General features: G+C 46.0%; 1 protein-coding gene across 1 annotated transcript in view; it reads right to left on the reverse strand.

Annotated features, from left to right (window-relative positions):
- Positions 1-365: 365 nt before the first annotated feature.
- LOC309556516 (dysbindin-like) overlaps positions 366-21,779 on the reverse strand; it is a gene marked incomplete at its 3' end in the record, with an annotated part of 60,962 nt that continues 39,548 nt past the window's right edge. The window contains exon 6 of the mRNA XM_082258964.1: positions 366-517. Within this exon, the coding sequence (XP_082115090.1) occupies positions 366-517 (152 nt within the window). The remainder of the gene's footprint in view (positions 518-21,779) is intronic.

Genomic DNA, 21,779 nt, shown 5'->3' on the forward strand with positions numbered 1-21,779 from the left:
AATTGAATATATAAGAGTGCAGTACTTATATATTTATATATTTAGTTACAGTGAGGGTTTGGGCATATTTACCCTTAGTGCTAGCAGCTACCATCTTTCTGCAGAGCAGCGACTTTCTACATCGATAGGTCCTTTGATTGGCATTTAGAGCGCTTTAACAAAGTGTGCAATGCCACATTTTAAAGCAAGTGCAAATGAGCCCTTAGTGAAAAGATCTCCGTGGGCTGGCTGCATGTGAGAGAAGACTATAACACTAGACATTGGAAACTAAACAACATACTAAAACTTGAATAAAAAAGCAGGAGAGACACGATGGTGATGGTGCCAACACTTGTCAGAAACAATGACTTATAGACACATCTTGGTCATGATACAAACACTAACCTTTTCTTCTTCTTGTAGTTCTCTAGTTGCATATACTGTATGTGTTGACACCTCTGAAACTCACACTGTTCACACAGGTCCTCCAGTTCCGACAGACATCTCTCTACATCCCCAAAACTTTCTTCTAGCAAAGCTGTTCCAAACAGTAGCAAAAATACACAATTACAAAGAAATCCAGCATAAAAAAAATATTTTCATTCTAAATCATAAATGTTGAAAAAAATCAGTAAAATAATTATGGATAAAAATACTCGCTCACATTAAAATTGATCGAAATGGCACTTTTAAGGTAGGTGTACACTGCCATTTGGATGCCCAAGCCCTGCTGTGCACAGGACCACTTACCCACGGAGCGGAGGGCTGCTGTCCCATTATTTCAACGATTCATTTCTTTAGTACTGAAGCATCCCAGAACAATAGTATAATACAGTTGTCATTTCTCTGAAATCATATGGCTTATTAAAGGGTTAGTGTAATTTAAGTCTGTAAAATGTAAAAACCAAAATTTAAGAGTTTTGATCTTCAGTATTTTGACAGTAGGAGTGTGAAAAACAGTAGGAGTGTGAAAAAAAGTATTGAATGTTTTTGAATTATGCTTGTCATCCACACGCAGGGGCCTAACTAAATGTTTTAGTAGTGTTGCCATTTTATTATATGTGCTGCCAAAGTAAGCATTTGTTTCCCTTTTAAATTAAGAGGTAGTGTTTATCTTGAATGCTTCATTTCCCTTTTCTGATTGGTATTCTAATGCATTAATTATGAGCACGACCAGCGGAGATACCCCCCTCTCTGGGCTAAGCGAGTAGCATTATGTGTTTGAGAGAGACTGGTACTTCCAAAAAATGCACAATTATGCAGGAAGTAGGAGTTTAAGACAATTCCACTCAAATACCTGGCACGTCATTGTTTCTGGCCAATACTCGATGCACACCCGGTCTGTGACAGGCATGCAGCGTGGCTGATGGGTTTTATCTGCATATCACTGCCAGGCAATCTATTGAATACAACAGCTAGCAAGTGGATCTGAAGCATATTTATCTATCACCTTTGTGAGATAATTTTATACTACAGCGATCTTCACTATGTCACTGCACTTCAGGTGTTTTCGGGTTACAAAAGTACACTATAAAAGGGTAAGTTCACTTTTTGGAGCACGTTACACCCATATTTAGGGTGTAACATCCAGCATGCTCCAGACCTGTCACCCACACCCCCAATCCACCCCCCCCCCCCATGACAGTGGGCAGGGGATCTTCCCCCCACACCCGTCACATTTTGAAAATGGCACTGCTGCATCATTCAATTACAGAAATCTGTAAATAAAAAATAAAAAAAGACCAATGCAGCACCCAGCTTGTAGTTCTCAATGGACCGTGAATGTGCATAGTCCATTCACACTGCCTACAGCTCTGTAACAGAAAACCTGTACAAAGGTATGGGCAACAGAGCTGCAGGCAGTATGTGCAGGCGCTTGGCATAACACCTGCAAACCACAGGGGTGTTGTATGCACTGCTCTACAGGCTCCAGTGAAAAAAAGAATAAATACACTTTTTTTCCTGCAAAAATATGTGCATTTATAAGGTGAACTTCGCCTTTAAGCCAAAAGTTGAAGACACCTGCACACACACACACCTATATAGGTTTTATTTAGACATCCTCTTCCAAAATGTAGGACAGCCTTCACAGCCTGGAGAAGGGTTTCCACAAGATTTGGAAGTGTGTCTGGGAATTTGTGCACATGCAGTCAAAACAGCCTCTGCAAGGTCACGCAATCAGAGTTTCAGATCATTCTAAGTGTCAGTTTACAGTGTGTGTAGGAAACCCACATTCAGTTTAGTTCCCCTCACCGCATTCAAAACGCATTTGCAGCAGGTGTCAATGTTAAATTAACATCCCAATGGCAGGTCTCAAATGCAGTATGTTTTCCTGCAACAGATCACATGGTATAGGAGTACCATGTGATCTGTCTGCAGTGTGTTTTTTAAAGCAGTAGGTGCACTACATTTAGTTTGGTCCAATGTGACAAAATGAAGAGGCTCAAATTGCACAGGAACGAGCAGCGCACTCCTGTGCAATTCCTGGTGTGAACTGGCCCCAAGGTGTTCAGTAGGGTTGCAGTCACGGTTCTGTGTAGGTTACGCCAAACCAAACTATGGGGAGGGGAATGCATAAAGGGTGTCATAAACCTGTCAGAGACAGATACATGCATCTCTTGTTGCCTGGTATGGAGATCGGAGTGTCCATACTGTATACTCCTTCCTCAGTGTGCTGAGTGCTCCCTCGTCAGCCACGGTGTCCCAGAGAAGTTCTGAAGTAAGAGTAGGTGGAGTCTGATGTGGAACTGAGGAACTGTAGAGGAACTGTGCACTAAGGAATGAGTTGCCAGTATGGATACTTTGACCTGTGAGTTTCCAGAATTATGACCTTTTCTCTGACAGGTACAATCTTTGGGCTCCCCAATGAAATTCTAAAGGGTATCTAAAAGACTCTTTATGAACTCCCCCCATAGTATATAGTATTTCATTCAACATTGGGATGCAAAAGTATACTTAAAAAGAATAGGTTTTGGGGTTTAACTATAACAGTATGTGAACTATTAAACATTTAAAGAATAAGGGCCCTTAGCTTCAATCCCTGACTTAAGTTACCTTACCCACCCACCTTCTCAGCAGATGCACCTTTATCAGACAGCCTCTGCTTCTGCTCCTCTGTTTACATGCAGTGTCAAAAGTCTTTACTGTCCTGACCGTGTCTGCTCATTACAAACCCATAGACATCTCTAGATCAAGTCTTCTGAGGCTAGAGATGTTGGAGACATGGCCCCCATAGGAGAATATAGGACTGTAATGTGCAGGTGCAAGTGGGACACTAAAGACTTGTGGCACCAATTGCAAGCAAACAGTGGAGCAGCTGCCTTTAGACTGAGACAAGGTTGCATCTGTGAAGAGGAAGGGTGGGTTAGGCAAGAGAAGGGGAGATTAGGGGCCTGTTCAAAACGCTGTGGTCTGCTGTAGTGCATGGCATTAGGGCAGCCCATTCATTTTAAATCGAATATACAGTAAATTTGTAAGCATAGTATAGCACAAGTTTACAGTGTGCTGTAATAAAAGTGTGCTGAAAAGGTGCTTTGAGCTGCCATTCAGAATAAATGGCACCATATAGAACCAATGTACGCTAAAACACAATGAAAAAAAAAAAAAAAAAAAAGGAACTGCATATATTTTTAAATTCTTTTAAAAAAATGTTATATTAGGTTTTATATTGAAATACCATGCCGCAACGGTGAGACATGCATTTGGCTTGCAGTTGCTGTGCAGTTCCACTGACTTTAGTTGGTGCATTTGCCAAGCAAAATGCATGCCAAATACGACATGGGGAGTTAAAAATTGCAGCATTGTAAAAAGGCTGTAGCAAGGTTATTAGACCTAAGCGGTGACAACTACCTATTTTTGCTGCCTTAGCCTAGGTTCACACTGAGGCCAGTATAAAATCCTGCACAGATGTCTATTGAAATCGCCCCCTGAAGTCGCCAAAAGTGGTACAGAAACAGTGCCATTCCTGGCAATTGGCTTTAATTTGACATGTCCAATCGCATGTGAAAATGGACCAGGTGGTGTGAAAGTGGGCCTACTGTCACAATGACAACCATTTTACCAGTCAGGGAGATCTCCAAATCACATAGACAAGGAAAGGGAGGCATACATCAATCCCAACCAGCAATAAAGTAGAGAGGGGGTTGCTAACATACTTTTTGATTAAAAACAAGAAAATGTCACACCCTAACCCAGGGGTGGGCAACTGTGGCCCCTAGCTGTGGCAAAACGACACGTTCCATCATGCCTCTGCCAGTAACTGTCAATCTTCCATTCATGCCACTGCAAGCCATGCTTGTAAACTGTCAGTCTTTCAATGCCTCATGGGACATGTAGTTCCACAACAGCTGGAGGGCTGCAGTGGCACACCCCTGCTCTAACCACTTGGAAGAAACTAGCTACATGGTCACGAAGGAGAATACCTGACAACTGTCCCTAGTTATAATATACATTTTTATAAATATTTGTTTTATGTTTACTGATAAATGATGCTAACAACCCCATCTAAAATCATCCTTGCTGATCATTTGTAGCCAACACAGTAAAAAGACCCATTAAAATAAAGCAGTATATGCTTGTTGAAAATTCTGGCTGAACACAGATTTAAAAGTAAGATCTGAACAAATGGTGTTATGCTAGCTATGTGTCCTCCTGCTTTGCCACACTTGACCTGTATGTAATAATTATAGGAAGATCTTAAAGAAAACTGAGGTAGAAGTACGAATTCAGGATAACAATGAGAGCACAGGCAATCTAACAAAATCCTCCCCTAAAGCAGAGTGAAAGCATGTCACAGCAATCTACAAGATTTATTAATCCAACCAAAACAGAACATACACTGAAACAACAACTCATGGAAATGAGCATCACACAGACTGCCCACGCAACAGCACACATAAATTAAGCAAATCAATGTACAGAAAGGAAACACGGATGCCAGAAGAATAACACCATTAATTAAAACTCTAACAGTAAGCAATGCATGCAAAATCTCTATTTCTTTAAAAAAAAAGCCTTATTTCACAAATTACATTTTCCAGTATGACAGCAATATGTAAAACCCTAATCTGCTACTCCTAAATGCCCTGTCCACTTTCCTATAGGTCTAGGTCAAAGCATTGGTGTGTTCATTAGAAGCAACCTGAATATTGCACCTGTCATTCTCCAAGGACAGCTGGGAAACAGTGCTGGCTTAGCACTTTTGTATTGCTTGGGTTACTCTCAGCTATGAAAAACTAACTGGAAGGAAACGCACGTGCAGAAACAATTTTTAGAGTAAATTTGTGCTTATCCCTTTTCCTTGATGGTCCTGCCACTTAATTTGCTCATGTAAGAAATGAGGAAAAGTCCTGTGTAAGCACTATGTCACTCTTAGGCCTCATGCACATGGGTGCCTACGGCCATACAATGTAAACTTTTAGCCAATTTCCCCACCCAGGAGCCACAGATGCTGGGTTGGTGTTGGTGAACAATGTATGGCGCTGTGTTTAGCCAGAATGGCAGAACATAACCAGCATATTAGGATTAGTAAACTATGAAGGGCAGCAAAGCGTTTAGTGGTTAGCACTTCTAACTGGGGTACTCAATTTGAATCCAAATAAAGATTCTACATGCATAGAGTTTACATGTTCTCCCTGTGTTTGCTTGGGTTTCCTCTTGGTACTTTGGTTTGCTCCCACACTCCAGAGACCTACAGCTAGGTTAAAGTGTTACTAAACCTACAACAGTAAAATCAGTCTGTATATGCAGTAAAGCATGCTTGTTATACTCACTTTGGAACCTAAGGGGTTAATCCTCTGCATTGTGTAAAAAGGCTGTGAGATTGTGTCTTCTCTGATCCTCCCCTTTTATTGTTTCCATCTTCTGATATAGTACAGTGCCATTGGAGTCACTCTGCACATGCTCAGTTTGGTGTGTATGGCTAGAAAGTTTTTTTTTCTTTTCCTTCGGAGGGTGCATGTGATCAGAACAGGGTCAATCAGCACTGTCAAGACAGAGGGCCAGGGGTCATGCAGCCTCATAGGACAGTCAGAGGAGAATGAAAACATCTCCTACAAGCTTTAACCAGACCCGATAAAATTCACAAGACTGCTATATACTGCTTATCAGAAAAGGTATTTAGCAGTTGGCTATATGGGTCCTATTATGTATTTGTGTGCATAGTAGACAAAGACCATAAGATTGTCAGCTCCTTGAGGCCAAGGACTGATGTGAATGTACAAAATGTATTGATCTGTGTAAATTGTTGGCACTATACAAATACCTGTAATTAATAAAATGTATTGCCACAAAACCAAAGTACCAAGTCTTGGGGCTGCAAAAAAGCATCTTCCTCAAGGCAGTAGTTACTACTTCCTTGATGAAGGGATCCTTTGCAAACTTGGCATGGTGTAAATGGCCTTCAAACACTTTGGAGTGCACCCAAACAGGCACTTGAGCAAAAGACCAAGCAACAAATAGATTAAAAGTAATGTATTTTTTTTTTTTTTACATTCAGTGCATTTGAAAAGTATTCACATCACTTCACTTTTTCCACATTTTGTATGTTCCAGCCTTATTTCAAAATGGAGCAGGCCGCCTGGCCAAACTGCGCAATCGGGGTAGAAGGGTCTTAGTCAGGGAGGTGACCAAGAACCCGACGGTCACTTCAGTGTTTCTCTGTGGAGAGAGGAGAATCTTCCAGAAGGACAACCATATCTGCAGCACTCCACTAATTAGGCCTGTATGGTAAAATGGCCAGATGGAAGCCACTCTCAGTAAAAGGCACATCACAGCCCGCCTGGAGTTTGCCACAAGGCACCATAATTCTCTGGTCTGATGAAACAAAGACTGAACCCTTTGGCCTAAATAGCAAGCGTCGTGTCAGAGGAAACCACAACCACTCATCACCTGGCCAATACCATCTCTACAGTGAAGCATGGTGGTGGCAGCAACATGCTGTGAGGATGTTTTTCAGCGGTAGGATCTGGGAGACTAGTCCGGATCAAGGGAAAGATGAATGCAGCAATATACAGAGACATCCTTGATGAAAACCTGCTCCAGAGCGCTCTGGACCTCAGACTGGGGCGAAGGGTCAGCTTCTAACAGGACAACGACCCTAAGCACACAGCCAACATAACAAAGGAGTGGCCATGGGACAACTCTGTGAATGTCCTTGATTGGCCCAGCCAGAGCCGAGACCCAACATCTCTGGAGAGATCTGAAAATGGCTATGCACCAACACTCCCCATCCAACCTAATGGAGCTTGAGAGGTCCTGCAATGAAGAATGGGAGAAACTGCCCAAAAATAGGTGTGCCAAGCTTGTAGCATCATATTTAAGAGACTTGAGGCTGTAATTGGTGCCAAAGGTGCTTCAACAAAGTATTGAGCTAAGGCTGTGAATATTTACAGTATGTACATGTGATTTTTTTTGTTTTTTTATATTTAATACATTTGCAAATATTTCAAACAAACTTCTTTCACATTGTCATTATGGGGTATTGTTTGTAGAATTTTGAAGAAAAAAATGGAATATAATCCATTTTGGAATAAGGCTGTAAAATAATAAAATGTGGAAAAAATGAAGCGCTGTAAATACTTTCCGGATGCACTGTACATCATCTTTCTTTATAACACTTATGAAAAATATAAATAAATAAAATTAAAGTGGAACTTTAGTCCCAAAAAGGATTTGGTTCCGTTTTAACATCCCCCCCCAAGCAGAAAGTTGGGATTTTTTAAGATTAACTTTCTATGTTTTTAATTTTTGGTCCTTCTTTTCGCCACCATGTTAATCTTGGAACAGAATGACGGGTCACTGATCCTGCAGCCTCCTGTAATACTTACATCACATCTCCCAGGGAGCTGCAAGATCAGCACACAGAGCAGCCAGAAAAGACTGCAAACTGAAGAGGTCCAAGATGGCAGTAGGGGATCTGCTGTATTGTGCCTGAACAGTAGATCACAGTGGGACAATCCTGGATTTTCTGTGTTTTGAAAAGAACCCAGGAATAGAGGTAAAAGGAGAAAAATGTACATGTAAGGATGGGGGGAGTTAAGTACTGCTTTAACTTTTGTTTGTTGTTTGTCAAGTAAATGTGAGATATTACTGTACATATGACCATTGAATATATAGATTTATATACATTTACAAAGTTATTCTTATCAGTTCTTAATAAACCAAAAAAGCCCATTTACAAAGCTAAATACACTCAAACGAGAATTTATACACACAACTGAAAGGGCCAGATGAATGACCCACACCCCCATGTTACATTTATAATGGGCCTGATGACATTAGAACAGGGGTTTTTCAAAAGTTCGAAACAAAGAGCCAGTTTACTGCCCTTCAAGCTTTAGGGGGGCCAGACTGTGGCCAGCGGGAGAAAACAATGTCATAGGCGTGGTGGTCAGTGGGATTAAAATTTACATCATAGGTGTCAGTAGGAGAAATCGTGCCACGTCACTGGTGTCAGCAGGAGAATTAGTTTGCCATCTCTGGTGTCAATGAGAGGAACAGTGCTCTGTTGTTGGTGTCAGTAGGGGAAATAGTGCTCAGTCTTTTGTGTTAGAAGGAATAGTGCCCCAAGGGCCGGATAAAGGCAATCAAAGGGCCACATTTGGCCCACTGGCTGCAGTCTGGAGTAGCCTGCATTGGAATTAGGGCTCATTCACCCAAGGTTTGCTGATGAATGAATTGTGTGTATAAAAATACCTTTAGTCAACCCAAACCATTATACATTCCCTATAATGTGCTACAAACAGAAGTGTGCATGAACCTTTAGTAAAGGTCACAAAAAAGACAATGAGATTAGAAAAGCAAGTTAGCAGTTCTGCTCTAAATGAGATGTAATTTTTGTGGAGCAAAATATTGATTCCAACAGACAAACTGTTCTATTACAACATTAAACAGTTTAGACTTTGGAAGGAATAATCCGTGGGGATTAAAAGAAATACTGTATGAGGTATGGAAGCTGGTACGGCTGGTACACAAGAAGACTGATGCTCTTAGTTCTATGTGTTGAGTTGCCAGTGCCAGATTAATACAAACGCTTCAGTGTTGTCTTCAGCACAAGAGCAGCCGTAGGGAGAGGGGAAACTTCGACTGTTTATCTCTCAGCAGCTGAGCTTATAGATGTGCAGTGTGTAATTTTCGCTAACAACAGCAATTCATAGGAGTCTAAAGTCCATGTTTGGAAAGAACATCCTGAGAAATGACAGCCCTGTGCTATTTAGGATTAAGAAAATCTCTGCTGCCCGATAAAAACGCTTTCTCACATTTTCTATTTAATAACTGGAAGTGGAATACAAAAAGGAAGAAATGCTTATGACTTTTATATATTGCGCCTTGTGCACTATGCAGTTAAGAAAAATCACCTGCTGTGCCACATTCACCTAATACTCCGTCTATAAAATAACTTGGTAACTATGCTCATTTCCTAGCCAGCTACTGAGCAGAGTGTCATACTGTGTCGTGATACCTCCTAGGTTGGATTACTCTCTACATTGCAGAGCCACATCCAGGACATGAACAAGAGAAATTATTTTTCTAATATGATGATATGTCAGAGCAGAAGAGAAGCAAACACAGGTTTTGATAAATTGCATACATCAGCTAGCCATTGCCTGTAAAGTTATTAATTATGTAATCAATCTTCAGCTGAAATAACATATTGATAGGGTACCATAAAATATAACTGAACTTATCTTGCTTGTCATTTGAATGAAGTAAAAAAAATAAAAATAAAAAAATAAGCCTTGTTTTTTCCCCAGTATTCATAAAAGTTATATTTCATCTATTTCTGCAAGGCAGTGGGCATAGGTCAGTGCTTTAAGGAATGAATGGAGATATCAGTAGTAAGGATGAGATTGTAAGTCCTCTGAATCCAAATTGTTCTTTACTTCAGTCAGCTGCAGATCAGGTTATTCCCCACAGCACGCATAAACATAAGGGTGGAATGCTGATGACGTCAATGCAGTTATATAGATACATGCTCATATAAGGGCACTGATGTCACCAGCATCCCACCCTTTTGTTTACAAGTACTGCAGGGTGGGGTTTTGGTCGGTAACCATCTGGAGTAAAAGGCAGAAGAACTTTGATGCTCAGATAGAAAAGGGTTTAGAGGATGCCCATGCTAATTCGTAGAAGCACAGTTTAGTTTGCTTGAGTCGGCCATACGTGGATCAAAATTCGGCCAGTTCAGCATTGTTGGCCAAATTTTAATCAAAGTATGGGCACTGTAGTTGTACAGAAGTTGAATAACTTCTGTACAACTGCCCTGTTGGATTTCCTTGGTTAATCAGCGCTGCGGGTCTATAGTGTATCAGGGTATTCTCACATCACTGTTGATGTCTGCCTGGGGGCACCAGCACATATTGTTAGACCTTGACCTTGCCACCTGGTAGGCAGAAGCAATCCCTCTCAAAAACACATTGTGTAAGATTGTATCAAAAGTAGTTCCATAGGTTTTCCAAAACTGGTATTCCAAAAGAAATTTTGACAGGCTAAGAAACCTTTTTATGTCTAAAAGGTAGCCAAGGAGCCGTGAAAGATGTTTAAAATTTACTCACCTATGCACCTCTATACCAGTAGGCTGGTAGAAAAGTTCAAAAGTTAGGCTCAAACTGTTTCCTTCCCACGAGCGCATAACTAATCAAAAAGACGAATTCTTTCATACCAACGAACATTGTGAAAATGTGCTGCTACGGTGGGAAACCTTTAAGGCATACCTCCGAGGCCTGTTTATCTCAGAAGTGAAAAGAGTCAAGAGTAAATCATCCCTTCTCCTGGAGCAGATGGAGGGTCAGGTGCGCCAGCTCAAACTGTCCTATGTGATAATTCCCTCCGACTCCACGAGGGAGCATGGATATCAGCTCAGGATTCACTTGACCGGTTGAGATCCTCTGCCGTGGAACAGAAACATTTCTTCACAAAAATGGCTTACTATGAGGAGGGGGAGAAAACTGGTCGCCTGTTGGCCACAATTGTCAGTACACAACAATCCTCTCCGGTCACAGGAGCAATCCAGTCATCTACAGGCCGAGTGGTTAACGACCCAGACCAAATTATCACGGAATTAGCCTCCTTTTATTCTGAAAGAGTAATTCATCCCTTCTCCTGGAGCAGGTGGAGGGTTAGGTGCGCCAGCTCGAACTGTCCTATGTGATAAGTCCCTCCGACTCCACGAGGGAGGCATGGATATCGGCTCAGGATTCACTCGACTGGTTGAGATCCTCTGCCACGGAACAGAATTAGACTCCTTTTATTCTAAACTCTACAGATGCGCAGACAATTATCCCGATGAGGCGCTGAGGAGCTACCTCAGTGCAATTTCGCTACCCACTCTGTCCCAGAAAGCGAGAACAACCCTGGACGCCCCAATAACACTAGACAAACTCCAGAAGGCGGCCAATTTCTTCCCCACCTGTAAGGCCCCCGGAGGGGATGGCATCCCCAAGGAGGTATACACAACATTGTGACAATTTTGCCAAAGCTACTAAAGGTTTTCAACGCCTCAATTAAGCTACACAGCATACCGGTATCTATGACAATGGCAAATGTTCTATTACTTTCAAAACCAGGAAAGGACCTCCTAGACTCAGGCTCACATAGACCTATCTCCCTATTGCAGGGTGATGTAAAAATCTTAGCCAAGGTACTTGCATTGCGGGTGAACCAATTCATCCTCCCCATCATTCATCCTGATCAAGCCGGGTTCATGCGGCAAAAGTCAACGGCAACTAACCTAAGATGATTATTTATAAAACATGCAAACTAAGGCAGATAATATGGGTCAGAGGGCACTTGATGCAAACAAGGCATTTGATAGTGTCAGCTGGCACTATCTATGGGCTGTGTTATCCAAATTCGGTTTCGGGGATCGCTTTATAGCATGGGTACGACTGCTGTATGATTCACCGCAGGCGACCATTAGGATTTCAGACAGAATGTCACCTGCCTTTGCATTGAGCAGGGGAACTAGGCAGGGCGGCCCTGGTGTGCACAGATTCGTCCATCACCGGATTTAAATATGGTGGACTGCATGAGACCATGCTCTATGCAGATGATATGTTATTAGTCCTGGAAGATACCTCTCCCTCTCTCACCAGGGTCATGTCCATCATTTCAGATTTTGGACGTTTCTCTGGGTTAACTATAAATTGGACGCACTGATGATGTTGGATGACATGCCGGGGAGTCCAGATATACCCACCTGCCCTATCCGGATAGTATCCTCCTTTAAATACCTACGTATACAGATTTCCCCTATGATCATGGAATACTGCCGCCTTAACCTTCAACCCTTATTTACCCGCTCCCGATTAGAAATCAATATCTGGAAAAAACTTAAAATTCCCCTGGCAGGGAAGACAAATCTCATCAAAATGATATTGATGCCCTACACAACTCCCCTGTAGTTCTCCCCCTAAAAGTATTCCGGGTGATTAACTCCTTTTAGACATTTACTTTGGGGGGCTAAACCCCCACAGATCAAAATGGAACAGCTTCAATTTCTTAAAGACTCTCCCAAACCCCTGGATCTACTATTTAGCTGCTCAACTCCAACACTTAATAGGCCTTAGGCTCTACTGCTCACCTCCTACTAGCAGGCATGGGTGCCAACTCTATCCCAGAGGGCCTGGAGTCACAGATGTGTCACAAGTTCAATAAGCAAATGCCTACATATATTCTGCTCCAGAAAATTTGGACTAGATCCAACTACAACGAGTGAAGGGTTACACTTTATATAGTCCGATTTGGGATAATAAAACATATACAGAGCTAGCAAAAATCCAACAGGGCGTCAGATGGCGAGCACTGGGAGTGAACTTTCACCATCAGATCTTTCAAAATGGAAGGCTTAAATCCTTCTCAGACCTTCAAAGCCAATTAATCTGACCCCCCACATACTATACTATTACTGTACTTACAACTAGTGCATGCAGTGAGAGCCCAGGGTGAACTAACTAAAATGGGAGCTTTCCCCCACACCAATATTCCACATAATATAGAATGCTCCCAATATGAGAGGGTTTATCTCCCAATGCTACCACATGCTCTTGACGGAATATCTTAAAGCACACCCTACCAGAGCTATGTCCCAATGGGAGAAAGTCATAGGCTCGATCACAGGGGACCAATGGGAGGAGGCCTTTATGGCCGCAAATACAAGTTCACTTAATACTTCCCAGAAAGTATCCCAGTTATACATCCTACTACACTCCGCTCAAACATCATCGGATGGGTAAACTACCCGAACCACTACGTGGAAAATGCAGACAGGCACCGGGAGACCTTGTCCACCTCCTCTGGCGATGTCCAAAGCTTCACCGATACTGGAGCGGGGTCCTGTCCACGCTTACCAGGATTTTCCAGGTTTCGGTTCTTTTGAAACCTACTCACTGTCTCCTCGGAATTCTCGGGGCGGTCATCCCAGAGGAGAGGACAAGATTCACTTTTTCAAGGGCCCTATTCCAGGCCAGGAAAGTGATACTTCTCGGCTGAAAGTCAGAGACCCCTCCATCCATTAAAATGTGGTTGACCCACGTGGGCAATACACTAATTTTAGAAAACTATATATACACACCAACACAGGGGACGGCCAAACAAATTTGAAAGACTGTGGTCTCCTTGGCTTGACATCCCAGGGATGTCCCCCAGGGAACTGGTATTAATGAGGATCTTGCAATGTCACATGAACGTGAGTAATATGAGGGATTACCAAGGTAACATGCCCCCGAGATACATATCAATTGGGACTCTAGGTTCTTATACAGAACCTTTAAATAATCATTTACATGTAAAAACCTATCTGTATACAATATGTGAGAGGCCTTATGGAACTGAGACAGACTTGACACGAAGAGGTACTGATGCTTGAGACTGTTTACTGTATGTGTGCTACTTTCTTGTTCCTGGAATGTATGATATGTAGACACAAACAATGGTATTATAACTGTCCTGTAGGACAAATGTTCCCTATTATACGATCTGTACTGTACATATCTTTAATAAAAAACCTTTCTAAATTAAAAAAAAAAAGAAAAGTTCAAAAATTACCCTGAAAAGTATGCCTAAAAAATTTGCTGATAAGAATTGAAAAAGACTGGGACTTCCTGTTTCCATACTTAATGTTTTCAGGAAGGGATGTGTCACAGTTGTCCACAGGGTTTCCCGTTTCAGCTTTTGTACAGTAGACATCCCTGGGGACAACTAGATATAGCCCAGGAAACATGGGAGCAAGTGGCCCACTGAAAGGAATAGATTTCTGGCAAAGTGGCAAGGCCTGTCCAAAGGTTTGCACAGCTCATATGTAGAATGTTTCACATTGGGTAAAAGGTCTTCTGCCTAGCATGGAGGTTGGGAGGAGGAGAGGGGGTCCTTTGAGGCCTCATCTGGCCTCTGCTTAAAGAGGAAGTAAACCCTCCTCTGACACTTGTACCTATAGGTAAGCCTATGATAAGGCTTACCTATAGGTACTGTAAATATCTCCTAAACATGCACCGTTTAGGAGATATTTACCTTACATGCAGCCAGTGACGTCACTGGCGCATGCACTCTGAAGGGACGGCCGCTCGTGCCGTTTCTTCAGAGCCCCGTGCCGTGACTGTCGGCTCCTGCGCGCGTGCGCGGGAGTGACGTCACCGCGGCTCCGGCCAATCAGATGGCCGGATGCCGCGATCCCGGAAGACAGGCGACTGCATACTAGCTCATTATGTGTTTCTTTTACAGGTTCCAAAAAAAAAATAAAAAAAAATGATATGGGTTTACAACCTCTTTAAGGTGCACTATTTCTGACGATACTCCTTTATAAGGGTTAAGCAAGTCACACACACATTAGTAGCAAGCAACCAGGAGAAACCGCACTATCCAGATATAGGTGCTATCATGACAGTAACCAGATTGAAAGGCCAGTTGAGATGGTAAAAAGTTTATTGTGATAACCAGTCAGTGTAGAATTGGGTAAAAACTGAATTTTTGTAAAATCTTACCTGTAAAATTCCTTTCTCTGAGTCCTCCGACAGTCGCCGCCTCCTTTAAGTCATCATTATTGGTATTGACTTCCTATCCGTAAGAATAGCTAGGCATATAGACTTAGTCAAAAGACAAAAGGCATTAGCATATACACACCCATGGGGGCTGTCCCACTGGTCAATACCCCCCCTGCATCACCACTCCCAACTCAGTTTGGTAGCATAGCAGTAGGTAACAAGAACCCCAAAAGAGGGGCGGGGGCGGCGACTGTCGGAGGACTCAGAGAAAGGAATTTTACAGGTAAGATTTTACAAAAATTCAGTTTTCTCTTACGTCCTCCGACAGTCGCCGCCTCCTCCAAGTCATCACTATTGGGATGTCCCAAAGCAGTATAGACATGAGGGGTGGGAGACGCAACCGTAGAAAAGGCAACCCAGTACCCGCATCAGAGAAAGGAATCTTACATGCACCGTAAGAACCAACTGGGCAACAGAAAAAACAATGCTCAACAGGAGCAACAGCCCAGGAAAGCAAATGCCAACAGCCAGGGACCCAGAGAAAAATTCAAGGGTCCATCATGGCACAGCCGCACTGAGAACTTTGCGGCCAAAAGAAGCATCAGCTGATACCAGAACGTCTACTTTGTAGAACTTGGAAAAAGTGTGCACCGACGACCAAGTCGCCGCCTTGCACACCTGGGCCACCGAGGCCCGATGCCAACAGGCCCAAGAAGTACTCAAAGACCTGGTAGAGTGCGCCTTAACAGGGAAGGGCAGAACCCGTTCCTTCAAGGCGTAAGCCTGCTCAATGGTCTGTCTGATCCATTTGGCAATAGTCGCTGCAGATGCAGCCATGCCCTTCCGAGGTCCCTCAGGAAGGACAAAGAGAGAATCCGTCTTCCGAAAGGATTCCGTAGACGACAGGTAAACCCTGATCGCCCTGACAACATCCAAGGAATGCAAAGCAATCTCCTTTGGATGTTTAGGCTTCGTACAAGCGAAGGCAGGACAATGTCCTCATTAAGGTGATATTCAGAGATCACCTTGGGAAGGAAGGATGGGGGTGGTCGCAAAACCACCTTATCCCTGTGAATGATAAAGTAAGGGGAGCGGCAAGACAACGCCGCAAGCTCCGACACCCTGAGAGCCGAAGTGATCGCCACCAGAAAGGCAACCTTCTGTACAGCAGAGGCAAAGACATCTCCCTGATATATTCAAAGGGAGCACGCTGCAACGCGGACAGAACCAAGGTCAAGTCCCACGGAGGTAAAGGCTCCTTCCTGGGAGGAGCCAAATGTCGCACACCTTGAATGAAGGTGCGCACCACGGAATGAGACGCCACAGGGCGTTGGAAAAAGGACAGCCAGTGCGGACACCTGGCCCTTTATCGTGGCCAGCGCCAGGCGCTGATCCACTCCAGACTGGAGGAAAGCCAAAACTCTCGACACCGAGTAGGAACGAGGGGAGAACCCCCTGGACTCACACCAGGTGAAATAGGTTTTCCAGGTACGGTAATAGATCTTACCAGAGGAGGATTTCCTAGCCTTGATCAGGGTAGGGATAACCTCAGGGGATAGACCCTTGTCCTTCAAGACCTGGGTCTCAACAGCCAGGCCGTTAAGCCAGCGACTGTAAAGCAGGATGGAAGATCGGACCTTGAGACAGGAGATCTTCCCGCAGAGGCAGGCGCCACTGCCAGGTGAACAACGTCGGCGTACCAGGACCGGCGTGGCCAGTCCGGTGCCACCAGAATCACCATGTGCGGTTCCGAGGCCAATCTGCGCAGGAACCGGAATAACAACTGAATCGGAGGAAAGGCGTACATCAGACGATACCGATGCCACGGGCCACCAACGCATCAGAGGCGTCCGCCAACGGATCGCACGTTCTTGCCACGAACCTTTCCACCTTTCGATTTAGCCGAGATGGGAACAGATCCACATCTGGGGATCCCCACCTCGCACACAGCATCTTAAAGACGTCCGGGTGTAGGGACCATTCCCCCTGGTCCAGGGTCTGGCGGCTCAGATAGTCTGCCTGCCAATTTTTCCACACCCGGAATGTGAACTGCCGAGATCGCCGGGACATGAGTCTCGGCCCAAGACAGAATGTCGGACACCTCCCGGGCCGCACGAGCACTCTTGGTGCCCCCCTGGTGGTTGATGTAAGCCACGCGGTATCTTTGTCCGTCTGTACGCCAACAGGCAAGCCCTGGAGACGTTCCGACCACTGGAAGAGACAGTTTTATCGCTCGTAGCTACAGTACACGTATCGGGAGGGAGGACTCCTCCTCCGCTCAAGTTCCCTGGGCAGACAGGTTGCCCAGGACCCCACCCCAGCCCGACAGGCTGGCATCCGTGGTAACCACTGTCCACACCAACGGACGGAAGGACTTGCCTTCCGCCACCGACGGGGACTGGATCCACCATAGAAGAGCCAATCTGGTCCGGCGACTCAGGGAGACATCCAGATCCAGGGACTGAGGAAGTCTATCCCACCTGGCCAGGATCTCCGTCTGGAGAGCCCGCGTGTGGAACTGAGCAAAGGGGATCGCCTAGAAGGCCGACACCATCAACCCCAGGCCCCGCATGCAGGTCCTGAGTGACGAGGACGGATTGTCCCTGAGGGACCTGAGTTCGTCCCGCAAAGTCCGGAGTTTGTCCTCCGGCAAGAACACCTTTGCCTGAGCAGAGTCCAGAACCATTCCCAGATAGGGAAGGCGAAGCGACGAAGACAACGCTGAGTTCTGAACGTTGATGGTCCAACCGAACTCCTGGAGCGTCTGTACCGTGATGGACAGATCGCAGTAGGCCCAGGACCGGTGCCAACACCCTGGTAAACACCCTGGGTGCCGAAGTGAGACCGAAAGGCAACGCCACAAACTGGTAGTGGTCCCCTGTGATAGCAAACCGAAGGTACCGCTGATGACCCTCGAAAATAGGGATGTGCCGGTACGCACCTTTCAGATCTACCGAATCCAGGAATTCTCCTGGACTCAAGGAGGCCACAACCAAATGGAGAGACTCCATTTGAAACTTCCGAACACGCCTGAAGCGGTTCAGCGCTTGCACGTCCAGAATAGGACGCACTTTGCCCTCCTTCCTGGGCACAGTGAACAGATTCGAACATAAAAACCCCCGAAACCTGTCCCGATGAGTTACCGGGACAAACACTCCCTGAGCAAGCAGGTCCTGCACCGCGTGATGCAAGTCCTGCAGACGCCCCAGAAGCAGATGAAGACTGGAGGGAAAGAATCTGTCCGCCGACCGGGAAAGGAATTTGATCTGGAAGCCCGATCGAACGATTTCCTGGACCCACCTGTCCGATAGCCGGAGCAGCCAAGGTCGGAGGAAACCGCGCAAACGTCCCCCCACCCCTGAAAATGGGTGAGGGCGCCCTTCAGGTAGAGGCGGATTGACCCGCCGAGCCGGCATTGCCGGACTCCTGCTCACCTGCCCAGGGCTTCTTCTGGGTGCCATGGGCCTGGAAGGTCTTGCCCTTGGGATGGGCCCGAAAGGCACGAAAGGACCCCCGATTAGAACCAGACGCAGAACCCCGCCTGCCTCGAAAAGACTTGGTCTTCGGGTTCTGGGACATCATAGAGCACATGCCCCCCGTGACGCCTGTTACTAGGGTGTCCAATGCCTCGCCAAAAAGGCGAGAGCCATCATAGGGAGAATCAGCAACCGTCTCCCTTGAGGACTGGTCGGCCGACCAGCTCTTCAGCCAAATCAGTCGCCGTTGAAGCACCGCGACACTAGAGAGGCGAGCCACTAAGGGAGCCTCGGCCAAGGCTGCATCACACAAGTACATGACTCCTTGGTGGATTTGATCCACCAATTTCAGCCGGGCAGGTGTAACACCAGCAGACACAAGATTGCGCTTAAGCATCCTAGTCCAAGCAGCAGCCGCCTGAGCCACCAGAACGGACGCGAAAACGGGTTCGAGCAATGAACCCGCCACCGCATAGGAATGGCGAGATAGGGACTCCAACCGCCGGTCCGTGGGACCCCGGAAAACTGGGGCATCCTCAGTAGGAACCAAGGTAGCCTTGTTCAGCACGGCCACAGTGTGATCCACCTGTGGAGGCACACACCATCGTGATTCCGTAGCCGTATCAAAAGGATAAAGCAACCCAAACCGACTAGGTACCAGGAATGGACGTTTTAACGTGCGCCACTGTTAATTAACAGTGTTATGGAATTCTTCTGGGCAGGGAAAAACCTGCGCAGACTTGCGGGTCCTGTGCGTCCCAAACGGGGACACAACGCCCGGAGGACAGGGCTCATCCTCTAAATGTAAGGTGTCCTTAATAGACAATCAAATCATCCATGGTCGCCCGTACTGCAGGCGACCCCAGGGAGGGGGCATCAACCCCTTCCATCTCAGCCTCCCCCACAGACCCCAAGGGGTCCAAGGATGAGCGAGACTCTGAAAAGGGCACGCTCGCAGCAGCAGCAGCCAAATCCCCATCTGAATCAGAAGAGAGAGACAATCTGGGACTCCTACTCGCAGCCCGTTCAGACATCAGCAATTCCTTATTCGCCGCCGCAATTAGAGCGGGGCGCAGAGGGGCCACAGGAGAACTGGGACCCCCACTAGAGCTGGAGGAAACTTGCTTTCCCGAGAATCCATGGCTCAAGTTATCAGAAAACAACTACAGTGCAAAAAAGATGTAATGTCCCCTTTAACAGCGCTGCGGTGTGCGCAGCCCACCGCTACTGCAACAGTGATGAAAGACCCCCAAAGGAGAAAAGAAACTGAGCCAGAAGCGATATACAGAGGGAAAAACAGAGTGATAACCTGCAGAGCCCGCAGAGCGTTGCTACCAGTGTCCTTGCTGCTGATGGAATGCTGCTGGAGAGGGCTGGACTAAGCCAGGCCCCGGGAAAATGGCTGCCCCATAGGAATGCATTGGAGGCTACGCCAAAATGGCCGCCGACATGCGGTTGGACCGATCGTTCCACCGCCCACAAAATGGCGGCGGATGGCACCAAAATGACATGCATAATCGCCCCAGAGGAGCAATACACGTGTGCCCACAGTAAATATGGCGGACCGCGCGAAATTGCCCCGCTGCGGTCGCCGCACAAGCACAGACGCCTGCACCCCCAAACATGCACCTAAGGTGACACAGGGACAGGGACCCCCGGCAAACATACAAATCTGCACAAGCGAACCCCGCAGGGATCGCACAGGGAGTCACACAGGCACAGACATGGGGACACACAGCAACACAGACTGCCACCCCAGACAGAGGCCCCACACAGAATCTTACCTGTACCAGATGGCGTGGGGGAGCCTCTATGCACGGATAAACCTCTGTCCTCATCTGACAGGGAGTGCCGTGAGCCAGGGACATTACGCTGCAGCACCGCAGACGAGTCCTGTGAGGTAGCCACCTCACGGCTGCATCCCTGCAGCGAACAGGGATGGGTCATTCGTAGTGCCAGGGCGAACCATAGCTGAACGTTCGATGGCGGGCTGCGGGTCCATCTGACCCTTCTGCCCTGGAGAACCAGGACGGTCAGTCCGAATCCCAGCACCGCAAGATCCATCTTCATCCGAAGAGAAGACTAACACTAGAGCTGACAAAATAAACAGCTAGTAAAGTAAGAGAAAAACTGACATTTTCAAAGAAAATCAAATAAAAGATTAGGAAGGCTGAGACTGAAGCCCCAGCACAAGGGAAGCCTGACTATTCCTGACGCTAGGCAAAGTAAAACTGAGTTGGGAGTGGTGATGCAGGGGGGGGGGTATTGACCAGTGGGACAGCCCCCATGGGTGTGTATATTCTAATGCCTTTTGTCTTTTGACTAAGTCTATATGCCTAGCTATTCCTACGGATAGGTGGTCAATACCAATAGTGATGACTTAGAGGAGGCGGCTACTGTCGGAGGACGTAAGAGAAAGGTAGATTTAAATGCTGATACAATACCAGGCTGGCCTAGTCTGAAGGAGATCGGTGGATGGCTGCTGGATCCACTGGATGGAACAAGGAGGACCACTGGTGGAATGTAATGCTGCTAGGGAGAGCCGCTGACAAACGGGAGCCAGGCCGGGCCCGCTGGCGCTCCCATATGACGTTACCGCAACTCTAAAACACAAGGCAGAAGTTTCGTGCCCAGAAACAGGAAGCCGTTAGAACCAGCCCGGAATGCATGAAGGGAGCGTTGCCATGACGCCCTTCCACCTTGTGGTTTAGAGTCGCAGTGACGTCACGCGGGAGCGCCGGCAGGCCTGGCCCCTGTTTGGATCCAGCAGCCATCCACCGATCTCCATCAGACTAGGCCAGCCTGGTATTGTATAATTCTATACTGACTGGTTGTCACAAACCCTTTTCCTTTTCCACTGGCCTTTCCATCATCTGGTTACTGTCAGAGCACCCATATCCGGATAGCGCTGTCAGTCCTGGTCACTTGTTTGGTGGTCATTTGTACTTATTCCGACAGCTGCACCAGATTGGTTTGGGACAGTACACGGTGTGTTTTTTCATAGAGAGTTTAGCGCTGGGGACTTTTTGTCTTCACACTAGGAGCAGCAGTCTGTGTTTTTGGTTCTTTTTTTAGGTTTTTCTGTTTTGTTACCTATTATGGCAGACATTGTGATCTGCTCCCCTGCATGGGTATTTTTCTCTCTTTTCTTTTGTTTGTACCAATACTATGAAATTAAATAAACAGAATTTGCGGGGAAAAAAAGTGGCAAGGCCTCTGATGTCTACTACTAGGCATACTTGCCCAGAAAGAGAGCCTCTCCAAAATAAAACATGTTAACCTAATAAAACCCTGGAAGGATTAGGAGGCTCCCTCTGCAAATGGCCAACACTGAAGTATTACCAGCAAA

The sequence above is a fragment of the Pelophylax lessonae genome, assembly GCF_965119305.1.
Source record: "Pelophylax lessonae genome assembly, chromosome: 5".
NCBI classification, from domain to species: domain Eukaryota; kingdom Metazoa; phylum Chordata; class Amphibia; order Anura; family Ranidae; genus Pelophylax; species Pelophylax lessonae.